Source organism: Xenopus laevis, chromosome 4S (genome assembly GCF_017654675.1).
Source record: "Xenopus laevis strain J_2021 chromosome 4S, Xenopus_laevis_v10.1, whole genome shotgun sequence".
Taxonomy (NCBI): Eukaryota; Metazoa; Chordata; class Amphibia; order Anura; family Pipidae; genus Xenopus; species Xenopus laevis.
In genome coordinates this window covers 100,847,316-100,858,253 of record NC_054378.1, presented here as the reverse complement: position 1 = coordinate 100,858,253, position 10,938 = coordinate 100,847,316, and the positions used below count along the sequence as shown (strand labels likewise).

The window sequence follows — 10,938 nt, the reverse complement described above, 5'->3', positions numbered from 1 at the left end:
CACACGAGGAGTCAGGTGACTGTGATGAGCAGTGACGTCACCATGAATAGTCAGCAGAGCACAAACACACAGTCCTGCCCAAAGAAGGGGAGGGGGGCGTACCTTCAATGCAGAGAGCTGGCTGTGGCAGCACAGGACAGCAGCAGCAGTAGTCTCTCTCCCTACAGTCTCCACCACCAGTGAGTGAACGCCGATGTCACTAAAATTTGCATAAAAACATTTGACCGGGTTTTCAAAGTCAAGACACCTATCAAAACTAGCCCAAAACTAGCCATTGGTGGGTTTGGACTTTAAAAACCCACCACTAAATTTCAAAAATAGCCCAATTTGGCGTTAAACCCACCAACCTGGCAACCCTGCCCTCATTGAATTCACCCGTAGGCGTGGCCCCAAATATATCAGGCAATGCCGGCCTCCTATGCAAATATAAGATCCCCTGATCACTGACGTAGTATCACACCACAGCTTGCCAAGCTCTCTCATTCGTCCGAGGAGTCTGGTCTCATTGACAACAAAACATCCAGCACGCGTTTGTACAAGGTAAAGAGGCGGGACTTTTCGCTTTACTCGGGCGGCTGAGTTGTGTCAGAGTGGGGGAGGGGTGGTATGCGTTTCATGCCTCTTTCAGGATTCATTCCAGGCTTCTAACCATAGCACGGAAACGAGTTTTGGAAGACAAGATGTTGACGTCACGTAGTATGGATTGAGGTGTAGCCCAAACATGGTGTCAGGTTTGCCACTGACAGGTTCGTGAGCTCCAGGGATAGGGACCAAGAACCGGCTCCTCTTGGGAGCGCTAGGATTGTCACAGGCCGGATGGTTTTATGGATACATCAGAACTAAACATGGAGAACATGGAGACGTTGACAGAACTTGGAGATGAACTCACCCTGGGGGATATTGACGGTAAGGGTGGAAGTGAACGAATATTTCTGTGGACAGGGGGTGTGCGGCTTTGAAACAGTCCTGTAGTTGGCAAATAGGAGGTCAGACAACCGGGTTTTGCAGTTCTATTCTGTATGTTTAACCATGTGAGCCATAGGCAGCGTGTGTGTAGCTTCTGTTGTGTGGGGGGATATGTCCATGTCACATTTGTCTGATGGGTTTACTATAAAGCTCAAGCATGGCCAAACTGTGGCCTCAAAGGCATGCTTAGCACATACCTCCCAACTGTCCCTTTTTCAGAGGGACAGTCCCTCTTTTGACAGCTCAACCCGCACTGGATAGTCCCTATTTTCTCTGCACTGAACAGCCAGAAAAAGAAACAAAGTTTCTCACTTAATTGGCTTTTAGCAGAGAGCCCAGAACAGCTAACAGGTGCAAATAAGATACTTTGTAACAATTGTGAGACACAAAAACACAGTTTAGATAAGGAGAAATATTTTCAAACTTTCATAACCTGCCAAATTTTGTAAAACAAACATGGTAATTAGGGGGTGTGGCCACAAAAAGGGGTGTGGTAAAAAATTGCTGTGCTACGTGAGGGAAAAACATTTTTGTCCCTCTTTTTACTTCCAAAATGTTGGGAGGTATGTTAGCAGAGTCATGTAGATCACAAGAAACATCTTGTTCATCCCTGAACCCCATTACTTTTTCCCTTCCATTGGGGCTCCAGCTCTATTGCAATATTTATGGGGCCCGGCTCATAAATATATATATATATGGGACCCCAGCTCTATTGCAATATATATGGGACCCCAGCTCTATTGCAATATATATGGGACCCCAGCTCTATTGCTATATATATATATGGGGCCCAGTTCTATTGCAATATATATATAGAGCCCCAGCTCCATTGCTATATATATGGGGCCCCAGCTCTATTGCAATAAATATGGGGCCCCAGCTCTATTGCAATAAATATAGGGCTGCAGCTCTATTGCAATAAATATGGGGCCCCAGCTCTATTGCAATATATATGGGGCCCCAGCTCTATTGCAATATATATATGGGGCCCATGGAGCGCTCCCTACTTGTGTCTGTGATTAAAATCCCCAATAAGAATATATTCTCCCTTAATTTGGTAAATTGGTATTGCACCTCACAATCTGGGCCACCTGGGATGACCAGGTTTGTGGCTGTGATTCATTTTAAGTAATGAAGTTGATGCACTCCTGTGTAGAACACACACAAGGCACAACATGACAACTGTGCATTTACAACACTGACACAGTGATGGCAGGGGCATATGTAATGTATAATTAATAGAACAGTCCCAGTAGTGCCCAGTAGAACCAGGATGGCCAGCCAGTGGCTGCTAAACTATGTCCATGTCTGAGCAGTTGCCTTCTCCTTATGTGCAGCCGCACACTTTATTCTCCAAGTAGATTTTATTTGTAGGAAATGGTTCTGCTTTTCTGTGACTTCACCTTTATTAGCATCCTCTGTCATTCATTATTGTCTTGTCATTATTTCCCAAAAACAATACAGCTGACTGGTTTTTTTTTGACTACTTGGGTTGCCAAGAATCCAATAACCAGCCCACCCTTTTGTTTTTCTTCTCCATCACTGCTTGAGCCAGATAAGTTGCATCTAAAACCGAATGACTATCATTTACTGGTGGTGTGAAGTAGACCAAAATGACACATATTGTTTCAAAGGCAGCTGCTGGTGTGGAGCAAGTGGATGCAATTATTGATACCAAATTTCAGTATATGTGGGTGGCACATAAGGAGTGCCCAGTCTGTGTCCTGTCACTTGTTGTTAAACTGTAGCTTACACTACCAGCTTAAATAAGTGTTGCTAAGATTTGGAGTCAAGATATGACAAATCTCAAATTCGAGTTTGGATTATTTCCAACTCGAATTTAACAAAAAATCCAACTCGAAAATTCAAATTCGAATTTACAATTCGAACCTTAAAGAAGAATTCAACCCTGAAGTTAAAAAAAACCCTACCCTACATAGACCCCGCTCCCTCCTCCCCCAGCCTTAGTGTTACCCCAGGCAAATGCCCCTAACGTTTTACTTACCCCTCGGTGCAGATTCAGGCATCGGAGTTCACAGGCGCCATCTTCAGCCTGTTCAGAAATCTTTGGAATGAGACCGGCACTTCGGCACATGCGCAGTAAACAGAAAATTGCTCCAACTGTGAATGCGCCACACTGGTCTCATTCTGAAGGGAAGAAGATGGCGCCCGTGAACTCTGATGCCTGAATCTGCACCAAGGGGATAAGTAAAACGTTAGGGGCATTTGCCCAGGGAATCACTTAGGCTGGGGGGGGGGGAAGGGAGGGGGTCTATGTAGGGTAGGGGTTTTTTAACTTTAGGATTGAATTCTCCTTAATAAATCTGCCCCTAAATGTAGCAAATTGTAACAGTTCAGATGCTCCTGGATCACTGAGCTGCCAGCAGGAATGCCAGGTTTTCATTTCAAAACCAGCCAAAGACTTTTAAAAAACTAGCCAAAAGGTAGCCAATAGGCATTTTAAAAGTAGCCCAAAAGTAGCCAAATTTGTAAAAATAAAGTAAAACAATAAGGGTAACAATGCCACTTTTCTACATTAAAGAGGATACTTTTACATTTTCCCTGTAAGTTGGGACACATTTCTAAAGATATGAAAAAGTGCTTAACTATTGTGGCTTAAGCTGGCCATAGAAGCAAAGATCCGATCATACGATCGGACTTTCCCATCTCCCAACCTGCCAGTAACCATTCAGATCAAAAAGTATAAAAGAACAGATCAGCCAATGTTCTGCCCCTGACAGCAACCGTACGACGTTATGTCTGACAAAAACTAGTGACTATCTCCCTCTGAAAATCGTACGATCGGCAATACCTGCAGAGATATTGGGGCAAATTCACAAACCGGCGAAAATTCGCCAGTGATGGCTTTGCCACATCGCAACACTTCGCCAGGCGTAAATTCGTCTGGACAATGCTAATTCACGAAGATCCGAAGTTGCACACAGGGCACCGAACGCTGGTGAAATTACGCCAGCGAAATTACGCTCAGCAGTTCGAAGTTACGCTAGCGTTGGCTAATTAGCATATGACATGCAGTTAAAGTACAATGGCCGTATATGCTGCAGCAAATACATTACACTGCACAAGGCCAGGGAACCTTAATAAAATTATATATAGTTGTTATAATGCCCTACACATGTGCCCACAGTATAGTTTAGGTGCCATATGTTAGCAAATGTAGGGGGGAAGGAAGGTACCCCAAAAAAAATGTACGATCTTTTTCAGTCTATCGCCTTTTAAATAGGAAAAACCGCCAGTGTCTTTTGGGACTTAGAAAAATGTTCAACTTTTTTTTGAGGAACTCCTATCTACTCTTTTGCACTTCACTTGGTCTGAGGTGGCGAAGGCAAGTCTGGCGATAGAGGTAATGATCAGTAAAATCTAAAAATTAGTGAATTTACTTAGTAATACTCTTTTGCCAGACTGAAAATTTGCCTGGCGTTAGAGTGCGAAGTTGCGCCAGAGTCTATCTCCTTGGCGAAATTACGTCAGCGTTAGCCACTTCGCCCTTTAGTAATTTCCCACATTGTCGGCAGCCGTCAAATCTTCTAACCTGTCCGATCGACCAAACGACCGATCTCCAGCGGACGAAAAATGTCAGGACTCTCCGCACACGGTCCGAAAATCGTACGAATCAGATCTTTGCGTCTATGGCCAGCTTTAACTTTACTGAAGTTAAAATGCTGCAACAAATGCTCCTTAGTTTGCTCATTAGCTTGATAACCAAATTCTGTTTTCTTCGAAAATTCAGAGAAACTTGTTCAAGACACGATATAGTGCTGCACTACTTTTGGATGCTTTCAGGCACTGGCTGGCTGCTACTGTAAAGAGAGTTTTTAAACAACTGTCAGCCTCCATACTCTACCAATCACATATACAAAAACTTCAGGTGATTTAGAGATAAGTTGGACATACCACTAGCGATTTCAATTGCTGTCAGTGGAGAGGCATATTCGGGAGATTTTGTCATCCGAGGGAAAAATGTTTTCCCCTTCCCACCCCTAATTAGCATATGCAAATGAGGATTCGGATTCAGTTCGGCCAAATCCAAAATAGTGGATTCGGTGCATCCCTAAACATAACTTCTCGAAGTTGATCTAGCTCAATAGTGCGGAGCATTAGTATTGCCTGCTACTGCAACAAAACACTGACAGCACTGATTGTAAGCAGAAGGGGTTAAATGTCATGGCTTGGCTGAGCCTCACAATGGCCTAGGCCAAGACAGGGAGTGAAGAGGAAAAAAAAAAGGTTTTGCCAGTGTCTCATATTTCACTGCTCAGAGAATCACACAATACAGGGAGGGGAGGGGGTGAGCTACTACACATTCCACACACACAGGCTGCTGGAACACAGGAACATAACAGAATGTAGACACACACAGATCATAAACGCACAATAGGCACATGTACCACACAATCTACTAAGAAAACTGTTGGAATTGAAAAGGGCAATGCTGCAGCTTTAGTAACCATACAAAGATCTACCACAGAACTCACCCCTCCCCCCTGACTCTCATAAACTGTATGCAGTGGCAGTGCAGTAAGTTACAGGACAGCTGGGGACAACCACACAGTCACAGTACAAATGGCCGCTTCTGCAAAAAGAACGTCTGCTGCCTAGTCCACTATTAACTCCTGTATCTCCCCAGTCCCCACAAAAAGCACCCTTCCCACACTTACGGGAACTGAAGTACTCACAAACACCCCCTCCACACTCTTCCACAAACAACACAACCACACACAGCAGCAGACAAAGTCGCAGAGTGAGCTGACCCTGCCCTCATTGAATTCACCCGTAGGCGTGGCCCCAAATATATCAGGCAAGGCCGGCCTCCTATGCAAATATAAGATCCCCTGATCACTGACGTAGTATCACACCACAGCTTGCCAAGCTCTCTCATTCGTCCGAGGAGTCTGGTCTCATTGACAACAAAACATCCAGCACGCGTTTGTACAAGGTAAAGAGGCGGGACTTTTCGCTTTACTGGGGCGGCTGAGTTGTGTCAGAGTGGGGGAGGGGTGGTATGCGTTTCACGCCTCTTTCAGGATTCATTCCAGGCTTCTAACCATGGCACTGAAACGAGTTTTGGAAGACAAGATGTTGACGTCACGTAGTATGGAGGGAGGTGTAGCCCAAACATGGTGTCAGGTTTGCCACTGACAGGTTCGTGAGCTCCAGGGATAGGGACCAAGAACCGGCTCCTCTTGGGAGCGCTAGGATTGTCACAGGCCGGATGGTCTTATGGATACATCGGAACTAAACATGGAGAACATGGAGACGTTGACAGAACTTGGAGATGAACTCACCCTGGGGGATATTGACGGTAAGGGTGGAAGTGAACGTATATTTCTGTGGACAGGGGGTGTGCGGCTTTGAAACATCCTGTAGTTGGCAAATAGGAGGTCAGACAACCGGGCAGTGCAGTTCTATTCTGTATGTTTAACCATGTGAGCCATAGGCAGCGTGTGTGTAGCTTCTGTTGTGTGGGGGGATATGTCCATGTCACAATTGTCTGATGGGTTTACTATACAGCTCAAGCATGGCCAAGCTGTGGCCTCAAAGGCATGCTTAGCAGAGTCATGTAGATCACAAGAAACATCTTGTTCATCCCTGAATCCCATTACTTTTTCCCTTCCATTGGGGCCCCAGCTCTATTGCAATATATATGGGGACCAGCTCTATTGCTATATAAATATGGGACCCCAGCTCTATTGCAATATATGTGGGACCCCAGGTCTATTGCTATATATATGGGACCCCAGCTCTATTGCAATATATGTGGGACCCCAGGTCTATTGCTATATATATGGGGCCCCAGCTCTATTGCAATATATATGAGACCCCAGCTCTATTGCTATATATATATGGGCCCCAGCTCTATTGTTAATGCCTCTACTGTTACATAATTTGCTGGATTGAGGTTGGTAAAATGCATTGCACCTCACAATCTGGGCCACCTGGGATGACAAGGTTTGTGGCTGTGATTCATTTTAAGTAATGAAGTTGATGCACACCTATGTAGAACACACACAAGGCACAACATGACAACTGTGCATTTACAACACTGACACAGTGATGGCAGGGGCATATGTAACGTATAATTAATAGAACAGTCCCAGTAGTGCCCAGTAGAACCAGGATGGCCAGCCAGTGGCTGCTAAACTATGTCCATGTCTGAGCAGTTGCCTTCTCCTTATGTGCAGCCGTACACTTTATTCTCCAAGTAGATTTTATTTGTAGGAAATGGTTCTGCTTTTCTGTGACTTGACCTTTATTAACATCACCTGTCATTCATTATTGTCTTGTCATTATTTCCCAAAAACAATACAGCTGACTTGTGTATTTGGGTTGCCAAGAATCCAATAACCAGCCCACCCTTTTGTTTTTCCTCTCCATCACTGCTTGAGCCAGATAAGTTGCATCTAAAACCTAATGACATTTACTGGTGATGTGAAGTAGACCACAATTGTTATAAGTGATAATAGAGGATTCACTGAAAAAATTAAGTAAAGACATAGGCTTAAAGGAAAGTTACACATGTTTGAGTTATTTATTTAGCAAAAATGTAATATTTTCAATCTGTTTGTTTCCAGTAGTAGCTCCATGAGCCAGATCACTGATTATATAAACAGTTCCATTTTTATATATTTGTTAATAGTTGATACATTTCTCAGCAGCTTCACCTCTATGTAGCATTCTCTGTCAAAGGGTAGCTATTGCAATTTGATTCATTATTTGCTGGCCCTCACTGATGTTGGTAATATATAAATGAACATGTGAAATTTTCAACCCAGCCGGCCAGCTCGCCCCCTTCTTCTCCTGTGGATCGGTGGCGCGGCGACACTCGCCGACTCCTTCTTCTGTGGCTGCGCGCGTATGGGCTGTAACATTTTATGCGCAGTGACGTCACACGCGTGTGTGCACATTGACGTTGCATGCATGATGGAAAGGGGAGCGGGCAAGCTGGCTATAAGGTGCGTCCGGTCTAGAGGTAGGCAGAAGAGGCAGCTGCTCAGCGCCCCTCAATCGTTGCGCCCTAGGCAGCTGCCTCTTCTGCCTACCCCTAGTTCCAGCCCTGACAGTAACACCAAAAAATGGAGGGGTTTTAAAGGAATGAATAGATAATGTAGTGTTACCTTGCACTGGTAAAACTGGTGTATTTGCTTCAGAAGCACAACTATAGTTTATATAAACAAGCTGCTGTGTAGCCATGGGCAGCCATTCAAGTACAGGATACACAATAGATAACAGATAAATTCTGATTCTTTTCTCCTTTCTCAGCTTTGAATGGCTGCCCTTATTAGTAGTATGCCTGATTTTTCAAATAATCTGGTAACTTTTCTGTAACCTGGGGGCAGGTAGTTTTTTTTTTTTGTTAAAAAGCAAATAGGGCATGACTTCTTTAATTGTAATACTCGCATGCTTCTCACAATTGTAGGAATTTATCTGTACAACTTTTAACATTAGTATCTTCCACCCCCACCAGTAGGTGTTAAAGATAAAAGAAATTCAGAGAAGAAATTTTCACATCATTAACACTTACATAATATATTCCAAGACTCCTCTTTATATTGTGTAACTTGCTGGCGCTATATAAATGAATGATGATGATTTCTTTTTTTTTATACATCTTACAAAAAACTATTCCTTTGATGACCCATTTCCTGTTTTTAAACCATTCGTCCCCCTACAGAAAAAAACTTTTGAAGGGGTGGGGCAGGTTCTTTAGATGCTATAGTGATTTCATCTCCATAGAAAAATCATACATTCGTCTGGGTAAATTGTAGTAGAAATAGCATAGTTAGGAAAATACACGCCATTTATCATGTGTTATTTTACCGTTTTCCTTTAACAAACGTCATTTTGTGCACAGAACGTTCATTCTGTGACGAGTGGAATGTCTGTATGAATCGAAGCCTCTGTGCTGCCTGGTTCAGTTGAATCATTCTTAGTTGACATTATAAATACATTTCAATACCTAGCTAATTTGTATTTCAGGTCCCTGTCTTGGGAAACTATGTGTTAATTCTTGCTTTATTTGGAAACTATACAGATAGTGAATGCCTTATGTACACTGTAATATTTCACACTTCTCACTCAGCAGCGTTTCGTTACAGTATAAGAATCTATGGTGCAGTTATGCATGGAAACTTTGTTTTCCTTAAAGGAGACATATTATTATATATTATATAAATCAGCAGCTAGGCTGACCTGATAGGGAACTGAAGTCTGTCGTTGCTTGTGTGACTGCAGGGCTGTGATTGGCTGTCCCCCTCCTACTGTGTTTCTGGCAGGAACCGTTAGGACACACCCTCCCCTCATTTGATCTATAGGGAGCTCCAATAAAGAGGGCATTCATTTTTTAGAACAAAGTAAAACTAGCACCATACATTGCCTTCAAAATTAGGGTTTTTTTTTTTTTAAATATCTTATATGTCTCTTTAAGCCAGAGCTGTCCAAACTGCAGGAATTTGGGTCAGACAGTTGCCTCCAAGTGGTTTTTACATTCAAACCAAATCTACATAGACCTTTAAGGTGAAATCATTGTTTTATAGTTAAACCCCAGGCATGAAATAGTGGATATTTGGCCCACGCTGGACAATCTTTGCAGCCTTGCTCTGTGCTATATTTGGTCTCTCTGAAGTCATGGATTAAAGGGGATTTCTGCCTTAAAACTGATTTGCCGAATGAAATAAAAATGGAATTTAAATGAGCTTTCCAATATACTAATGGTTTTAAAGTTATTTGAAAGTGTAGTTAATAGCAGTATCTGTTCTGGCTCCTGAAGGAATGTAGCAGAAATCCTTCTCCTTCAGGTATATTAAAGGAGTGGTTCAACGTCTTGCTAATTTTTAGTATGTTATAGAATTACCTATTACTAGCAACTTTGCAGTTGGTTTTCATTATTTATTTTATAGAGTTTCTGAATTATTTGTCTTTTTATTCTGCCTGTTTCCAGCTTTCAAATGGGGGGGGTCACTGATCCCAGCAGCCAAAAAAATATTGCTCTATGAGGCTACAATTTTATTGTTAGTGTTGCTTCCTATTACTTATTTCTATTTTAGGCATCCTCTTTTCATATTGCTGTCTCTTTTTCAAACCAATACCTGGTTGCTAGGTTAAATTGGATCCTAGCAACCAGATAGCTGCTGAAAATTCCAATTTAGGGAGCTACTAAACTAAAAGCTAAATAATTAAAGAAAATGAAGACCAACTGCAGATTGTCTCAGAATAGCACTCTTTATATCATGATAAATGTTAATTTATAGGTGAACAACCCCTTTAATTAGCTGGATTCTGCTATATTGTTTCAGAAATCGGGAAAAGGATGCAGAAAATGGACAGACAGAGATACTTCTTTCATAAGCATTTACACTTAAATTATAATTAATAATGGAAAGTTGCTTAGAATTGCAGATTGTATATTAATTTTTAGAGAGACTCCAATTAAAGAGTCACACTACCAAAAATACATGTTTGTGAAGGTTCTCATTCGTTCTGAATTGAGAAAACCAGTCAGAAAATAAAAATAAAAAAACAGCAAGTCCAGTTGATTTGACTTATTACTATAGATATACCAAAAATACAGTTTATCATTACAAAAATACAGTTTATCTATACAAAGTTGTATTTAGTATCCATCAGAAACGTTTTGTGACACTCCTAAACCTTGACTGGGTTTGAATGGTTTGCTCTTTTCTTCAGTAACGTAACTAGAGGCGGGACGTGCAGCCGGGCCCCCCGCCCCCCTCCGTACGCCCGGAAACGCCAGTAATTACTTAAGAAGTCAGTTGCGAGCGAGCTGCCGGGGGGCCCTGGCCCAATCGCGCCCCCTGCTCCCCCGGTAGTTACACCACTGATTTGTAGGGATGGGCGAATTTTTTCGCCTTGTTTCGCCAAAAAAATGACGCCCATAGACTTGTATGGCGACGAGCATCAAAATAAAAAAGAAACACGCGTCAAAAGAATTTT

At 42.6% G+C, this 10,938-nt stretch overlaps 1 protein-coding gene across 3 annotated transcripts in view; it reads left to right on the top strand.

Moving 5' to 3' along the window:
• The first annotated feature begins 674 nt into the window (after positions 1-674).
• srebf2.S (sterol regulatory element binding transcription factor 2 S homeolog) overlaps positions 675-10,938 on the top strand; it is a 36,544-nt gene continuing 26,280 nt past the window's right edge. The window contains exons 1-2 of one of the 3 annotated variants that reach the window (XM_018261236.2): positions 722-906; positions 6,012-6,289. In XM_018261236.2, coding sequence (XP_018116725.1) covers positions 6,208-6,289 — 82 coding nt within the window. In that variant the 5' untranslated portion in view covers positions 722-906; positions 6,012-6,207. Of the gene's footprint in view, positions 907-4,408; positions 6,290-10,938 lie in introns of those variants that run through there. The other 2 variants (XM_041561647.1, XM_041561646.1) reach the window with 2 other exon arrangements.